The sequence below is a fragment of the Aedes aegypti genome, chromosome 1, assembly GCF_002204515.2.
Source record: "Aedes aegypti strain LVP_AGWG chromosome 1, AaegL5.0 Primary Assembly, whole genome shotgun sequence".
Taxonomy (NCBI): Eukaryota; Metazoa; Arthropoda; class Insecta; order Diptera; family Culicidae; genus Aedes; species Aedes aegypti.
Window position 1 is genome coordinate 118,793,408 of NC_035107.1, and position 18,880 is coordinate 118,812,287.

General features: G+C 35.4%; 1 protein-coding gene across 4 annotated transcripts in view; it reads left to right on the forward strand.

The window, feature by feature from the left end:
• The window catches only part of LOC5565260 (otopetrin-2), a 70,954-nt gene that overhangs the window by 34,602 nt on the left and 17,472 nt on the right, over positions 1-18,880 (forward strand). Inside the window, exon 1 of one of the 4 annotated variants that reach the window (XM_021846022.1) lies at positions 1,671-1,923. The exons of 2 other annotated variants lie outside the window; for them this stretch is intronic. In XM_021846022.1, coding sequence (XP_021701714.1) covers positions 1,730-1,923 — 194 coding nt within the window. In that variant the 5' untranslated portion in view covers positions 1,671-1,729. Of the gene's footprint in view, positions 1-1,670; positions 1,924-11,400; positions 11,565-18,880 lie in introns of those variants that run through there. One more of the 4 variants, XM_021846039.1, reaches the window with a different exon arrangement.

An 18,880-nucleotide genomic window follows, 5' to 3' on the forward strand; every position in this document is an offset into this window, starting at 1 on the left:
TTAAAACTCATGATTTCGTTTTTTTATTATATCGTTTAATATACTAACTCATTATTGCATTAGCTCTTTACTTTGGTTTTGTGATATAATAGCTTAATTTATTTTTAGCAAATTTAGATGATGCTGTTGTCTAACACAGAACATCTTCATACAAGATATGAATGTAATTTAAACATTTGATGTTAATAAGGAACTTATAAAAATAATCAAGATATTTTCATTGCGCTAGCAATAAGTAAATGTGATTATGTGTGTAAGTCCATGTAATTAGTGTCATTATTTGCTGTAAACACACTTATCGAACCAGAACCAGTTATCTGTCGTTGCATTATCATGATTCTATCGATCGATGGTAGCCATACAGCGAAAGCAGATAACGCGTCCTTATCGGAAAAGTTTTCTCTATTTGACTTTATGGGCCACTTTTACCCACCCTGCATATGCAATTTGCTGTCTGTCAACGTCCTAATCTGATCGGGACACGCTTCCCCGAGCAGAAGAAATTTGCTGAAGAGTGTCAAACTTGAGCATTGCATAACCAGATAATTTTCAATACTTACCTCCTGAATAACGTATGAAAGAGCCCTTCAAAAGAGGGAAACATACTTTAAATAATATGTCACGCTTATTGTACAAACAACAAACTGATCACACTGCAGATTTTTTTGTCTCATGCAACCAAATACTGCTATTGTCGTTTTCATATTATAGCACGTCTAATTTAAGATATGGTCTGTTTAAAATGCATTATCAACGATTTAAATCAACTAGCGTGCAAATTTACTTGCATGTATGGCGATTTATTTGCTGAATTTGCCACGGAATGCAAACTTTATATGTTATAGAATACTTATCAACAGATTTTGAAATATTTTCTATTGTCAAAAGTTATTTTTAGATGGTTTAAAATGTATTGTATCTTGCCATATAAAAGAAACAAAGAATTTTGTACGTAGACTGCATACTTGTTAAAAATTCAATTTAATCTAAATTTAATCTTGCAATTTGTACCAAACAAAAAAAAATAGTCCTATTCTGCACCCTTGATAGATTAGATCACTAGAAATTGATACATCATAGTTTTAATCTAATGCTAATGTTCAATACCACAACAATACATTATAATTTTAATATAGAAGTAAAGTTTTTCACTAGTAGTTCGATACCTGAAACAGTCTTCAATAACTTTCGAATACCGTAAGACGGGGTAACACTGAGCAGTGGGATAAAATTGATGAAGAAGAAGAAACGTTAGCAAAACTAACATATTACTTAATAAAAAACAGAATTACTTTAAGAAATGACCCACCATTTGGCGTTTTCCACGGTTTATAGTCTTTTTAGTTTTCAAATAACTCTAAATGTAAATGATTTGTAAGGATTAGGCCATAAAAAAACTTCTTAAATAAATATAAACACGCAATATTTGTATTTTCAAATTAAACTTTCAGAAATTTAAAAAAAAAAACCTGATCGATGAGGTATTCTCAAGTTTTAAATTCTATAATAAAGGTCCACACCTTAAGGACAATACCTGGACTACTGAACAACACCTCATTATGGTATGATACTAAAATATGCTACGCATAGATAGGTACGACTTATCCCTTCCTGCTCGGGTCCCCATCATCCCCATCAGCCAAGCACAAGCCTGTATAAAACAAGTTGCCATTTCTCTGTCTCTCCCAGTATGAAGGTAACATTCACCGTGTCGTAGCGCGTAGAGACGATGACCGCGTCGGAGTTCTCGTGTGAGTCGTCAAATGTCGCCACTTCAATAATTGTAGCGCCATCATGTAAAACGCATCAAGCCGATCCACCACCGGTAGTCGTCACGTGGTCCCTCGGTGCCGATGAAGATGACGACGCTGGCCCAGAGTCCGACGATCATCATCTTCCTCATCTGCATACGAATATTTCACGGTAATTGCAGCTTAGGTATCCCTCATAGGATTGTGACGTGGGAGGGCAGGAGCTTTCGCATCGTGCAGCGTACAGTGGTCGACATTCGTTTAGTCGCTTTTCCAAAAAGTGTTAGAAAAATCAATCTATGTGGTGAATTTTTGTATATCGAGTAGTATTGCATCAATTTTATGCTCGAACCATCGCTGTTTATCAAATACTTTTGTAAGAAAATACTGCAATTATAAAATCGGAGTGACCTCAATATGACGAAGTCATGAACAACAACCGTTACACAGCCTAATAAAAATAACATGTTTGCTCGTCTCAAGGATCAATTAATGTGTCTCTAGTAAATTTGGAATGGTTGTATCTGATGCCGTTCACATAAATTTTCTAGCACGTCACAATTTAGAAATGCGTGTCACCAAAATTGTATAAAATAGGGTGGGAGCACCAGTTTTCATCCTACTAAGATGCAATGTTTTTAAAACATATTTGGGAAGCCCTATCTGTACTGCAGATACGCCCAATGGAAGCTTTCAATCCATATTATGTATGAAAAAATGGAACTGAAAACATTTTTCCACATTGATTGTACCTTGGTTTCAAATTTAGCTTCGGTTCCCAAATTGGCCAATCACACTGATTTCATATGAGAGTGACCAAATTAGGAGTACCCTGACCAGATTAGGTGTATGGAAGTTGAAACTATAAGGGAAATGAATTTATTTTTTGTTTTTTAGTCAATCCAAACGACTAAATAAATAAGGGGCTTTCATGAAAATGTGTTCTACTGAATACGAAATGTTTCATGCTGGTTTCCTATGTAACACGTTGTATAATCCACTATGGCTACGACTGGTGACATGGCCAAAACCGGTGTTTCTACCCTATTGGTTTTATCGACCTTTGCATGGAATTTTAACTGCTTTATCGATTTTTTAGTAATCTAATCCCAATAATAGAACTTTTATGTAGGATGTAGTTGGGTTTGAATTGCATGTTTAAATTTTGATGAAATCGATTTTTTCGACATGCTTGTAGTTTTCATGCAATTTTTTTTATTTCTTTTATATGACGAAAAAAATTTGTTTTGTCTAAAGGTGAAGATGAATCGAAGCCAAAGTTCAAATTTTCAAGAGCACGGATCTGAAGAACCAAACATCCGTTTAAGCTAAAAACCTAATCGATTGGTCACTAGCTGGTGGTGACCAATCGATTAGGTTTTCAGCTCAAACGGTTGTTTGGTTCTCCAGATCCGTGCTCTTGAAAATTTGAACTTTGGCTTCGATTCATCTTCACCTTAAATAAAAAAATTAGCGCTTTGTTTTCAAATTGAACTAAACAAGTGAAAGTCACAATTCAATGAAGCTCAATAAGCGCGTCAATTTAGTTTATTCACTTTTCTTAAAATAATTGAGAATTCTATTGTGACTTTTACTTAAGTAACTGAAGTGACTTTTACTTTAGTAAGTTAAGTTTTGTTTGGTTATGATAAAAACAAAATAATTTAAGACAAGAAAAAGTTTCTGTAAATGGTTGATAGAAAACACACTTACCTATCTTGAGGAAAAAATCATCAAAATGAAACACGGATTTTTTTTTAAATCGGCTGTAAATGTTGAAAATATTTTGTTTTCAGTGTAGGCCACAATTGGGACAATTCTTAGATGGAATTCTCGATAATTTTAAGAAAACTGATTAGACCAATTTGACTCGCTTATTGAGCTGCATTTAATTCTGATTGTGATTTTCACTTGTTTAGTTTTATTTGAAAACTAGTGGTCCCGGCAAACTTCGTCTTGTCATAAAGTAGGCTGTTGAGAAACGCTATTGATCGTCTTACACAAAATGACAGTTCCGTTAACTCTCGTTTTTTTTTTTTTTTTTTCAATATTCCCGGTGAAACCTTGAGGTTTTTACACACACACAAACACGTTTGAACCCTTGACGAACAAAACGGAGAAAGAACCATGCAAATCCGTTGATCCGTTCGTAAGCCATTTCGTGACATACAAACACCACTCCAATTGTATTTATATAGATAGATAACACGGTAAAATATTTTATTTAAGGCAAGAAAAAGTTTTGGTTGGAAAAACTTTTTTTCCTAAGAACGTCCATCTTGCGATGTATGAAAAATTGGTAGTAAACATAGTTACCTATCTTGAGACAAAATATCATTAAAATAAAAAAATACTTTTTTTAATCCGCTATTAATTTAATCTTTTTTTTTCTGTAAAGTATAGGCCACAAATGTTTTTTTTAGTATTTTTATTGAAAAAATTAGGACATATATGTACAAGTCATCCATACAACAATTTTTTGTAGGAGTTTCCATTTTTCGATTGCATTATTTTGAAAGAAAAATGGGATCAAAAGTTTGACCCCTCTCCATAAGATAGACCAGATAAATTTGGAAAAACTAAGTGTGCAAAGTAGCTTGCTTAGTCAAGGTTTATAGGTGCATCCAGCAAATTTCATTTAAATTCGAGAGGGTGCTGTCAAAATCTGTTCGAGTCGGCGCGAAATATAAATTAAATATTCATATAATTAAAGGTGTATCTAGTCTTCAAGGTGTCTGAATTATTTCGTGTTCAAATAGCATTTATTTGTGTATAGGTATTCAGAGTAATGAAAATACTTGAGTAACATGAGAAATATGTCAAAATAAAGAATTTGTTTATAAAAATTTTTACCACTATGGCTGAATAATAATTAAAAATGCTTGTTATGAGACTACGGAATAACATTTTCAAGAAAAAACATTATAAAATATGTAATAAAAGGTTCAAAGAGAAAAGTTTGAAAGACAAAATATCGTCAGGAAAAAAGGTCGAAATGGGGTTGCTTGGTGCAAAATGTTTCCACCTTTAAAAAAGTAATTTCGATTTTTTCTCCTTATTTGCGCTTTTCGTCCTTTGCTCCTTTCGTCCTTTCGGTTTTTTGTTATAGATTCGCCATAAAATGTCATGGAATCTATGACATTTGGTCGAATGACATTTAGTCAAATGACATTTGGTCGGCGTTAAGTCAGAGGGGACCAAGTACAAAACTTAGGAAAATTGGATTTTTCTTTCATTAGGTGTAAAATTACTTTACGTCCATTTCACTTTGACCAGATTTGATGAATGCTGTAAACTGCGAGAGATATGCGATAAATTTGCTTTGGATGATCAATAAAAATCGATAAAAGTCTGCAGTCAGAGTGGACCAAATGCTTATTATCATAACAGTGAAAATGATCAGCACGCTGAGAAATGCGAGAATATTAAACAAAACAAGAGATTTGTTAGATTTTTCGACATCGAATGATTCTTCTAGTCATCAATAGAAATTTATAAATAAACATAATTCGATGCATTTGATTTTCCATTTTTGACCATTTATCACATTTTGATGGATGGTCAGAAATTGCAACAATTTCTATGCAGACAGAGCGGACCAAGTGTTGAAAAGCAATAAATTAATTGATCATTGCATTTTTCAAATGAAATTCAAAGTCTGATAGAGGTTTATGGTAGTTCGATGGTGTATGCATGGAATGTCCTAGAACTCGCTTATAAGACTAGTATATTTTGGTCAGTACTCAAGATTTTCACTTGGTCCACTCTGACTGAACGCATATTTCAATATATCTGGTCTTTAATGCCCTGACCCTGCAAAACCTTAATTTTCAAGCTATCGTAATTCCACTGGTTTTGACACTATGGATTATTGAAGAATTTACGATACTGGTGTCGAAGGGTCTTCATGATCTGTTTATCTTAGAGATATGCACCCAGTTTGACCATGCAAGCATTGAATGATTGTTATTTTCCTAGAAATTGTTCAGTCAGAGTGAACCAACTTTAGTTGGTGGTCTTTAGTTCAGTCAGAGTACATCGAAAAATCGTTCTATCAGAGGTTTGGATTATAATTTTCCATGATTATTACTTCACATTATATTGTTTGAAAGAAACACAAAGATGTGTAGAAATATTGAACCAAAATTTAAACGAGGAAAAAAAATACAGAGCATTTGACTTTAAGCCCATTTTTCTCAAAATATGAAAAATGTCACTTGGTCCACTCTGACTTAACGCCGACCATTTGGTCGAATGACGTTTAGTCCAAAGTACATTTGGTCGAACGGACATTTAAAAGAATCTAGTTACTTTGAGAAGCATATGACATTTGGTCGAAAGGACATTTGAATACAGCTTCTTTTAGGATTTTCAATGTTATTTTAAATAGTGACATTTGTCGTTAATACACACTGATTGCGTTTATTACGATTCTTGCTATCATTTCTCTCATTCATGCTGATTCTATGAGTCGGATGAATAGGGACTAGCTGATTTCAAATGAAAGAAACTCAACTTTTGTCACCTCAGTCGACTCTTCTCTTATGTTCTTCAGTCGACACAGAATAAAGACGATTCTTTAGTTTGATTTTATTGTTCGAATTATTTATCAACTCGACATCGTCATCAGATTTACCTCAGAAATATATTTCCGCCGGATGTCACAATAACCTGGTTCTCGATGTGTAGAAAAATGTCTCATATAGGCGGCACTTTTGAAGCACTTCGTCATAAACGAATGGCTTCAAAATTGGCCCCGTAAAAAGTGAATTTTCTGCAGACAATTTCAGTTCTATGAAAAATTGCCCCAAGCCATGTCCCACATTCCAAATTCTTACCAAGTTCATAGGCCTTAAGATCTGAAAATCAGAAAAGTTTCCGAACAATTACACTGAGCATCATAGGATAAATCAGCAGTTATATATAGAGGACAATAAAATTTTGAAAGAATAATAAATTCATCCAAGCATGATATTCTAATAACTGAATAATAACGAAACAATAATAACAAAAATAATTGTAAGGCATTTTTCCAAGAATGATAACATGTTGGAAGAATAATAAATTCAACAAAAAATCAACATCGGTCAAATACTGAAAAAATAATAATTTTAAATTGTTTGACACAATTAAATTTGAAGTTTAACCATACCAGGTGAAATAAAATGTCATTCGATCAAATGTCTTTCGACAAAATGTCCTAAAGCCGTTTTATTGATTACAATTGAAGGTTCTGTGTGAGCAGTGACCTCCGAATCTACATATATTAAGACAATATTTCAATATTACAGGAACAGCATGATTTACATTTGTTTATCAAAAAGATATTTTTACTGTTATGATTACCTCTGTTTGGTCTTTGGAATGTAATTCCGTATTAGAGTAAAGTGGGGCAAAAGTTCGAGTGGGATAAGAGTTTCTTTTTAAGATTTCTAGCTTAATTCAAAACAAATCATATAAATGTCATGGTGGTTCGAATGCTATTCAAGTAAGAGACTTTCACTCCAAATGTCATAAAAATCGATTGAGATTCGGAAAAGTTATAGCTATTTGTTGTTTTTCGACGTGAATATTGTAATTTTTGGTCAAACTTTCGTTGCATGGAACCAATTGAAGATAAAATCTTTTTCAATATTTTATGTAAGGGCGTTTCTAGGCCTATCATAAGGTTGCTTTGAGGTGCATTAGTTTTTGCATAAATGCTTGAAAACAATTTTTGGCCCATAGTGGGGCAAAAGTTCGAATCAGCGGGGCAAAAGTTCGACCCATGTATAAAATCACGGAAAAATTTGCAAATTGCCTAATCCACATATTATCTTCAAATTTAGTTAAATTTGTCTGATCGTGTGAAAATTGTCACCAAAATTTTACATTTCCACTGAGTTTTGCGAAAAACTGCTATTTTTGAGTATATCACAATTAACTCGGTTTTGGGCAATTTTTTGATGAAAATTTAGTGTGTATTTTTCGTTAAACTTAAGTTTACGGCTGGTGCAAGGTATGCCTGTCATAAAAGGATCGATATTGTGTGTTTTAGCCAGCGAACTTTTGCCCCACACTAGATTCGAACTCTTGCCCCACCGGTGGGGCAAAAGTTCGAATAAGACAATCAATTTTGAAACTGTTATAACTAAAAATGAGTAAATATTTGTTTGTTCAGCAAAATTACAGCCAATATGTTGAAGGTTCACTGTATGGTATTTGTTTTGTTTTAACTGCTATTGTTTTCCTGGAAACTTTGATTATACCACTAAGGTCGAACTTTTGCCCCACCTTACTCTATTAGTTTTTGCATAAATGCTTGAAAACAATTTTTGGCCCATAGTGGGGCAAAAGTTCGAATCAACGGGGCAAAAGTTCGACCCATGTATAAAATCACGGAAAAATTTGCAAATTGCCTAAAATCCACATATTATCTTCAAATTTAGTTAAAATTGTCTGATCGTGTGAAAATTGTCACCAAAATTTTACATTTCCACTTAGTTTTGCGAAAAACTGCTATTTTTGTGTATATTACAATTAACTCGGTTTTGGGAAATTTTTTGATGAAAATTTAGTGTGTATTTTTCGTTAAACTTAAGTTTACGGCTGGTGTAAGGTATGACTGTCATAAAAGGATAGATATTTTGTGTTTTAACCAGCGAACTTTTGCCCCACACTAGATTCGAACTCTTGCCCCACCGGTGGGGCAAAAGTTCGAATAAGACAATCAATTTTGAGTAAATATTTTTACACAAGTTTGTTCAGCAAAATTATAGCCAATATGTTGAAGGTTCACTGTATGGTATTTGTTTTGTTTTAACTGCTATTGTTTTCCTGGAAACTTTGATTTTACCACTAAGGTCGAACAAAAGCCCCACCTTACTCTATGTCCTATTTTCTTAAAAATCTAAGGTACAGTGGGGGAAGTGTATCAGTGGGGTAAGTGGATCATTCATCCATATTAAGCATAAATACTTCTTCTTTCTGGCGTAACGTCCCTACTGGGACAGATCCTGCTTCTCAGCTTATGAGTTCTTATGAGCACTTCCACAGTTATTAACTGAGAGCTTACTATGCCATCGACCATTTTTGCATGTGTATATCGTGTTGCAGGCACGAAGAGTATGCCCTGGGAAGTCGAGAAAATTTCCAACCCGAAAAGATCCTCGACCGGTGGGATTCGAACCCACGACCCTCAGCTTGGTCTTGCTGAATAGCTGCGCGTTTACCGCTACGGCTATCTGGGCCCCAAGCATAAATATTTGAATATGTTGAATGTTTTTGCATAATTGCTTCGTTTTAGGTTTCTTACGATCACCTAGATACTATTGCAAAACTGGTACTACATGTACCTAACACAAGCAAACTTGATAGCTGCAAAAATCAATTAATTTCAAAATTGTTTTCTATCAATCAAAAATCGATTGTATCTCAGTCTAAAATCGAATACTATTAGTGGTGGTGATGGTGAGCATTTGAGTTCTAATTGAGTGAATCACAATGAAAAATATGTGACCTTTATAAATAAATACAGATATATTGGACATGGTACACTGGTACACACAGGTTTAACTAATATTTTCAAACTACGAGTGTTAGGAATAATCCTACAATACTTCTGTACGACTTTTGAGTATAAAATGGATGAATTTTCTCCAAATTATATTGTTTTTTGTTCAAATTAATGTGAAAATATGTAAGAAATAATTTGCATAATATTTTGATAAAATAAAGATACTTTTTAATTTTAAAAGTATCATAATATAACATAAAAAGCACTAATAACAAGAACGAGAGTAATATAATTCTTACTACACATAATTACACCAAATTTGTTTTAAGAATAGGTTTTATTTGTTGGTGATCCACTTACCCCACCATGGTGGGGCAAGTGGAGCATTTGGCGCAAATTTTCAAGTCCCTCATACTCAATACATAACAATCAGAAAAATCAAAATAAATGACGATTTCAAGTATGTTTGTCCCTCATTTGTCATCCACAGAAAAAAATTTGATTAACATTATTCACGTTAGCTGTACATAACACTGAAGTTGACTATTGATTTCTCTGTATCCACTTACCTCACGGTACCTTATCTCATATTTAGATACGTTTTCTTTAAGAATTCAATTCCGTTTTCTCAAACCTAGCTTTTTATTTATAACTAGTGGTCCCAGCAATTTTTGCTTTGCCATCAAGTAGACTATTGAAAAACGCCATGAAACGACCCGTAGAATATGACAGTGCTCTTCCATTTTCCGACATCCCCGTTCAATACCCTGGGCCACAGATATCTGTGCCTGTTTTTTATACAGACCAACGTAGCGAAAATCTCAAATTTTCATTTCTCATGTTTGAGAATTTCCACACTTGATTTGTAGCTCACGCAACTCAACATCCAGTTGGCTGTTGGCTCATCTGTTTGACTCATTAGCTTGTATTTCCAGTTTTTTTTTTTGCGTAAAGCACTTATTCTTTGTTTTTCTGCTAAGAATATAACAAATTTTTATAATGGAAACAATAATATTAGGGGGTTTGACAGGATCCCGATGGGTTTTGAAATTGAATCAATTTTCACGCCATGAGAGTGAGCAAGTGATTTTGCATCAAAATCTCATGCGTGAGTTTTCCGAAGCAGATCACAAATGAGTTTGCTCTCGCGGCAGCATTCAAGGATTGATATTTGAGTGTGAGTCTATTAATTCTGACACAAAAACGTCGGAACACTCTTGTAACATAACTATGGATGAATACTCGAAATTTAAAAGCCCGTTTTAAGTCATTTTGTGACTTACAAACACCCAACTATTTGTATTTATAATACTTGAAGTCACTATATTTCCGTGATTCATAGAATAAATTTATTTTGATCATGATTCCCGAGTCAGTAGTTTTTTTTTCAAATTGCCTAAAAACTCCCAGAAGGGAAAAACAAAATCCAGAAATCAAACTGAAGTGCAACTAGGCTAAACGAATGTCTTGGTCAAAAATGATAATTGTTATGTTTGGTTCCTCGTTTTTTTTTTCAGTATAAGTGTATGTACACACTACATCACCCAATAATGGAAAAGTTTAAGTTATAGGGTAGGTGTACCTATAATGGATGCAACATGTCAAAGCTAGGATAAAAATCAGATTTTAGCCTCGTTTCTAAAACATTAGCAAAACTTGTTGATGTTATTTGCTAGTTTAAAGTTTTGTGAAACAGACGAAAGAAACAGCACACAATACGTCAAAATATATATTTTTTACAGAGTTTGGAATGAACATTCTTATCAAGACCGAATTATCATCGAAATCAAATTTTTGTATAATTCTTGTGAATATTTCTAGTGGAACAATACAATTATTTGTTTACTCATTATTACCATAATTGGTTCTATTGGCATAATTGATATACCTACCCTAGTTTGACTACAACCAAAATAATATTCTGACAGAATTATTCTCTAGGAATTTCTGATCCATTTTAGCAGCTAGGCTAAACGAATGTCGACCACTGTAGTTATTTTGTAGCCCTGCTCACAACAGCCAAGCATCCCCTCCGCTTTACGGCAGCACGATAGATTTACCGATTCGTTAGAGGGATGATAAATGGACAATTAGCGCCAGCAACATGGGAAAGGGGGTGTTAAACTAAACTGGGCGATGATCATTCCTAGAAGTCGCCGGAGGAACAGTGTGAAAGCATCGAGTGGCTCTGTCAGCTAATTGATTTCAACCCATTAAAGCTACGAACAAATAGCCGGCTGAGTGAGACGGATACGTTTCTTCAATTGAAACTAGTGTCGTGAAATTTTGAAGGATCAGCGCTTTAAACACTCGAAAAGGTGATAATGTGATAATGGTGCTTGTTAAGTAAAAAAGTGAAGAAACTGCTAAATGGTGCGCGTTGTTTAGTACGTGTGAAGTACAAGATATGGATCTATAAAATCCAAATAATTAAATACGAAAAAACGATAACCCAGACATCACGTCACACAACATTACAAAATCATCAATCGTTCCGATTATTACAAATTTCTTCTATATTGCGCAAATCTTTCATCACTGGACTATCGCACACATTTTTACAAGTACGGAAACGCTCACTAAATTGCGCGATTGCATCAAATCGAGTCGGTGTCTTTAGCGGACTCATTCTTCGTAGATGAAAGAATAAGTGATCTGAAGACACCAACATGATTCGATGCAATCCCACAGTTTTCTTATCACTTTCGCACTTATGAAGCCATATTTCGCATTCCAGTGTTGAAAGAAATACACAAAACTAAAGAAAAAAATCTTCAACGTGCGGGCTGTTTGGGCACGTCAGGAGTTGATCATCAATGTTAACTTCCTTTTCCCGATCAGCCTAGATAGCAGAGTTGCTCGCTGTCACTGATTTGTACAGGCCGACTGCGATACAATTCGAATCAATCTACATCATATCAACATCACGTTGTCTACTCCATCACAAGTGCATTGATGGCGATAGACTATGGATATCATTGATGGGTTAAGTTTAGCCTTAAATTAAGCAGTTAAAATGGCCATTTATCAGTACGATATTTTTGACAGTGTTGCAGATAGGTTGAAACTATTTGTTGGTCACTGAAAAACAGTAAGAGCATGGATAATTACCACGTGGTCACTCATTCCGCAGTGATTATGATCTAGAGTGCGATGTAGCATCACTGCTATTGGTTCTCAAATCAAAGTGATATTGATAGTTCGCAAGTGATAGTGATAATTTTAGACCATCAGCCATCAGCTGATATGATTGATATTAGGCAACTCTGCTAGATAGCCGTGTAGTGTCGGTAGCGGTTGTTTCAATTGGCTAAGAATTAACACTACGGATTGGGGGATCTAAATAAAACCTAACCGCAAACGGAGCCTGTGGAGTACCAGGGCGCCCTTTACAGTATTATGCCCTTCCTGTGCTACCCGGAGCAATGGTGCAGGTGACCTTGTGTTTCTCCAGATAATCGGCTGCCCTTCTTCAGTCTCAAGCCTGAGGCTAAATAAGGGTGGGATTATTAATACGTTGTAATTTAGTTTAAATTTTTACCTCTATGGTTTCGCATTATGCGTATTACACAGTGTAATCTGTGCTTTTCGCCTTTGGCGACTTTTAAGAGATACCGATCTGTTTTTTTCGCTGCTGGTTCTTTTTCTGAGATTGCGAAAAGCTAAATCCTGCCTAGTTTGGGTAGTGGCTACGGTTAGGATAGCTTAGTTAGACCAATCTTCAGCATAGAATATCAGCAACGATCAATCTTTGAAGACTCATGCAAATGGTACAGTTCAAATGGCGGAAAAACCTTACTTTTGTGAACTTTTATCTAGATAACCTTGTGGACTCAGTTTTTGTTACTTTCAGAAACATGAAATGGCAAACTCGCGTGCCATACCTCGTGCATGCGTGTTCGTAAATAGCGCTGACGTTGCTACACTCATTTCTGAGTTAACAACCAGAGATGTATGTGCTGTGACAATTGATATTTCTGTTGATGACCTCAATATGAAATACCGTAAAACGGGGTAACTTTGATAATGCGAGACTCTCAACATACTAAACGAAATAACAAAGTTCCTATTAATCTGTTAAGCAAAACGAATGCAAAAGTAAAGAGTATTAGTATGACACTTCACGTTAAAGCTATTTCCGTTGGAATCAAGTACATTTGAGGATTTATATGCAAATATGGAAAATTTATAAGATTTTAGCAATTTTGAAATGCTCTCAAACAATCTGTTCTACTATCACTATTTGATGAAGTCATAATGAATTCGTCACTTATACTTGACAGCCTAGTTATAGTAGAACTCGAATTCGGTCTCAAAACTCTTAGCGAATACTATTTTTACAAACTGGGGCCATTTTTGTAATCTAAGTCAGAAATTTATAGCGTTCAACGCCTAAAGATATGCAACGCCCTACAAATGTTCTGTAATTCATTCAATTTTGTTCGAGTGATGCTCCATTATCAAAGTTACCCCAAAACAGAAAACCGACTTTCGATTATATGAAAAATTATATATCCATTAAGAATAAATCTTTTGGAAATCTATCAACTGGAATCGATAGTTAGGATACAAGTACTTGTTTTAAAAATATGAATTAAAATTCTTTGAAACAACATGCATAAATATTCAAGTTTTCTTCGAAAAAACTATCAAAGTTACCCCGTTTTACGGTACGTCTTTCGTTTTGTGGTGTATTTACCACATGATGAACCATCCCTAATGGATGATTTCAAACGAGTTGTCGTTCACTGCCTATGAAAAGGCCGTCGGCTGATTGTGGGCAGTGATGCTGATACTCATCACATCATCTGGAGCAGCACAGATATCAATTTGAGAAGCTCTAGTCTCTAGTGGAATGCTTAAGTAGTTCAAATCTTGGATTACTTATTTCAGGGATTCGCCCAACCTTCATGGTATCTGCTAGAGAAGAAGTGTTAGACATAATGCTCTGCTTGAACAGAATCAGTCACGAGTTGACGAATTGGCATGTATCAGATGATGAATCATTATCTGATCATCGCTACATCTCTATATGAACATATGAATGTAAATTCGCAGAATTTGCATTTGTTATACTCCACAAACTGGGAATTGGTTGTCATCAAATTCTATGAATTCACTCCGTCCATTGGAAATCCACTTCCGGTGAATTGGGACACAATTGTCCTTTCTTGGATTGAATCCCACAATTGCTTGTCACTTTGTTCCTCACAACTCCCTTCGCGGGACGAGTTGACGTCTGGCTAGTTGTAAAGGAATATGTCAGATAGTCAGGCTGCTTTTAAAGCTCTTGCTTCGGCCAACTCAAGGTCTAAGCTTGTTATCGCACGTCGAACTCAACTGAGGAACTGAATTCAGTGAACGCTGTAAAACTTATATGGGTCCTTGCTGGGAATGAATTGACTTATGAATTAGCTCGCAATGGAGCATCGCATGACTTCATTGGCTCTCAGGCAGCTATTCCAATTTCGAAGTGCTGGGTGAAACTTCAGAAATTCTTGGGCGGCAACTCAGCACCAGCAATATTGGAATAATTTTGAGTCATTGTACATTACTGGGCCATCCCAAAGGTGGCTAAGTATTTAACAAATCTGTCAAAGCAGAATTGCAGTCTCTTGGTTACAACCTTGAATGGCCACTTCCGACTCAACTATCACATGACAAATATTCAGTGTGTTGATACATTTGTGTGTGATAGTTGTGATTCCGATTATGTGAAACTGATTTCAGAAACCTGAATCTTCAGGACATTCTGTTGTTCTTAACCCGCTGTGGTAATGAGCTATAGGCTCTCTTTACGCTCATACGTTTTGCAGGTCCTTTTTAGGCCGCTGTTCGAACCCATTGTGGTATGGAGCTACATGCTCTCAATTCGCTCATGCGATTTTCCCTCTTCAAGGGACCCCACTCCTATTTTCTCCCATATTTCCCTTCCCTTTCCTCTCCCATCGGGTAGATGATGAAATAGGCTCAAATATGGCGATGGCACAAATCTCCCAAATGGCGGGGAACGTGCCTCTGGAGCCGGCCTTCTGATACCTGATACCTGATACGTCACACAACATTACAAAATCATCAATCGTTCCGTTTATTACAATTTTCTTCTATATTGCGCAAATCGTTCATCACTGGACTATCGCACACATTTTTACAAGTACGGAAACGCTCACTAAAGTGCGCGATTGCATCAAATCGAGTCGGTGTCTTTAGCGGACTCATTCTTCGTAGATGACAGAATAAGTGATCTGAAGACACCAACATGATTCGATGCAATCCCGCAGTTTTCTTATCATTTTCGCACTTATGAAGCCATATTTCGCATTCCAGTGTTGAAAGAAATACACAAAACTAAAGAAAAAAATCTTCAACATGGTACAATAAGGCGATTCAAATTTTAAAAATGTTTGAAAATCCAATCTCCCAGATACTCCTTACCATCCTTACCATAAAAATAGTGTTCTATGAAATTTTCAAGTGGTGGCCCAAATACAATGTATGTTTAAATGGAAATTACTATGGGACAATTTTGAGAAATGCTAGAAGATAGAAACTTATCATCACATATTGAAAACTCATTTTTCAAACCTTAATGAAGGATGTTGCTGAAGAAACAAATCCTTTTTGAGCTAATTTTGTTTGGAATTTTTGTACATTTTTGCAGGGCTATAATCCCATATTAAGCTAAATAATAGCAAACAAACTCATGAATATCTCTTCGGCTATCCGTCGGATTGAATTTTTCTCTTCAGCAAATTTCTTTATTATGGTTTAAAGAATGAGTTTTCACTATGGGATAATAAATTTGTACTTACATTAGAGTACTAACGTTTTTGGAACATGTCTCATTTTTTTTCCATAGTGATTTCAATGTAAACATACACCATCTAGAAAGCTGAAAATTTCACAGAACACTATTTTTATTGTAAGGATGGTAAGAAACATATGGGAGATTGGATTTTCTAAAATATTTTAAATTTTGAACCCCCTTAATGGTACAACATGGTGCTTTTAATGCGAAGATGTTGCGAGTAAATTTGGTCGAATCGTTCTAAAGGCTTGGAAACCAATCCCAAATTACAATCCAGGAGTGTTGAGTATAGTGTTATTGATTGATAGCAAGGTAAAATCACGTGATTCCAAGATTCTAAAAATCTTATTCCTGACGCTCCATGTCGCAACTTTCAATAAAACTGTGTTACAATGGCCTCTAAAAAGTAAATTTACTTATTTACGTAAAATGGGGTATCTTTGATAGCTTTTTGGGAGAAAATTTGATTATTTCTGCATTCTGTCTTAAAGATTTTTATTTTATAATCTTAAAAAAAACACCGTAAAACGGGGTAACTTAGATAATGCTAGTAACTTTGATTTCACCAAACTATAATTTCAAGCCTAGTGCAGTGAAACATCATAAGTAGATTTTAAATCCATCTCACTTACAAAAACTCCTTATCGTGACAACCATAAAAATGCAGAGGTATGATCGGTCTTTAATAACCATGGATTCCTGGACACTAACATTCCTTCCCTTGTCCGATGACCGCAACTACACGCAAAATAAACCGTTCCGAATAAAGAGAACATTTAGTCACGAAACCCAAAACAAGCTGTTTTTCGCTTTACGAATATACACCATCAATAAAAATCATGGATTCAGGAACTATGTTCCACAAAACATTCGTAACGCTTAAAAGGGGCAATAATGAGGGATCTTATAACAATTGTTTATGATAAAAATAAAGGTTTTCGAAACACCATTATGAACGCGTTCCTGTTTCCGAGAACAGTCTTCTAGATAACCAGAACAAAAATCACGGATCAAAAATCGCCGATCCGTGATTTTTGTTCTGGTTATCTAGAAGACTGTTCTCGGAAACAGGAACGCGTTCATAATGGTGTTTCGAAAACCTTTATTTTTATCATAAACAATTGTTATAAGATCCCTCATTATTGCCCCTTTTCTAAAGAGAATTTCAATTTTCAAACCTAAATATCCTGCGCTGCGTATATTTAGCAGCCTACATATTTAGTCTGTTTTAGTTACAGCGGAATACGAAAAAGACGGCACAGCGAATGCAGCAGAAATCAGTCCCGTTGTAAGCTATGCTCTGGGCGATGGGGAAATGTAAATATCCAGCAGCAAACAGCTCGCAAATAATTGGCACCACATTTACAACATCATAAATAACTGAAAAATGGTTATAATCACAAAAAAAAGAATCAAATGCCATTGGAAAGCGAACATTACAAGCTCACATTGGCTTCTTTGTTGACTACCGTATTTTTGGTTTTGCGCATGCGTTACCATTTTTGACAGCGCGCATGAACAGAGTTCACGTTATCAGGAACCACATCGCGAATATGATGTTATGGGTTCTAGATATCATGATTTCAGAGTCATGGTATTGAAAGCGTTACTAAGCAAGCATGCCAGTGGAACAGGCATGAACTGTGTTCTAGGATTAGTGGTTACGTTCATGAAAAAGGAACGCAAAGACTCACGCTTTTGGGAACTAAATCATGAAACAGAAAAAGCAGTGCGTTCCGTTTACCATGACTGTTTGTTCACGAATAAGGGAACGGATTTTTTTTTGCGTGTACGTAAGCGGAACCGTTATTGCATTTATAATGCTTGGGAACTCTAGGAATTATGCGCTGAAGTCGGTTAGCTAGTCCCAAGCCCCATCTGTTGGTGCAATTTTAATTGTTCTGGCCAATCACGGAGTTGCATCTTCAAATTTGACGGGCTTCAATACTCATGCTTAAACACTTTTTCTCTATTTTTATTGTCATAAAAATAGAAAGTCTTTGTTGTCAATTTTTATTGACATAAGTCAATGTTACCATTTTTGCATTCGTATATCGTGTGGCAGATACGGCGATACTAATTGCCCGGGAAAGTCAAGCAAATTTCCATTACGAAAAGATGCTTAGTAGCCGTGGACTCTAACCACTCGGCTAAGGAAGCTCATCATTACACGTAAATATTACTAGCAAAAGTTCTGAAGATGACCTTGAATAAATGCAATGAAAACGGGGACACTGTGTCTATCAGTCAAACGGCTATCGCAATTGATAGGCAATCCTTCAGCGAATTATTGCGCTTCCCTGTCGATTAGACCTGGGGAAGAGATATGATACGGACCAAGACAGTCAGCAGACATTGCAGATAGCGAGTCTATTTACCGATCAATTATTGCTTCGCGTCTACGTAGAAACCGGTCATCGACGAGTATTTATTTTAGAAACGAAAACCGGTGAGCGTATTTGCCGATCAGTTTATCATGAGTGTTTTTAAGGTAACACGAGAGGCTATGCTGTTTTCTCTAACATTTGAGGGGCTAGAAGCAAAGTGGTCTAAGCGACAAAAACTAATTTTGAGAAAATTGGCTTTAAAATTTTCTCAGCTATTATTCATTTGTGCAAATTTTATGTGAACAGAAAAAGTAAGCCAATCAACTACGAATGATATTATTTTTTCTATATGACAAAAATCACCTAAAAATACCGTTGTAAAGCTCGGAAACAGTAGAGTTTTCCTGTACACTTGACTGAAAATCGATCATAATGTCACTTACTCCTCTTTGCGTTTAGGCTCCTCATTTATTTCATTCTAATCTCATTAAAGCTGCAT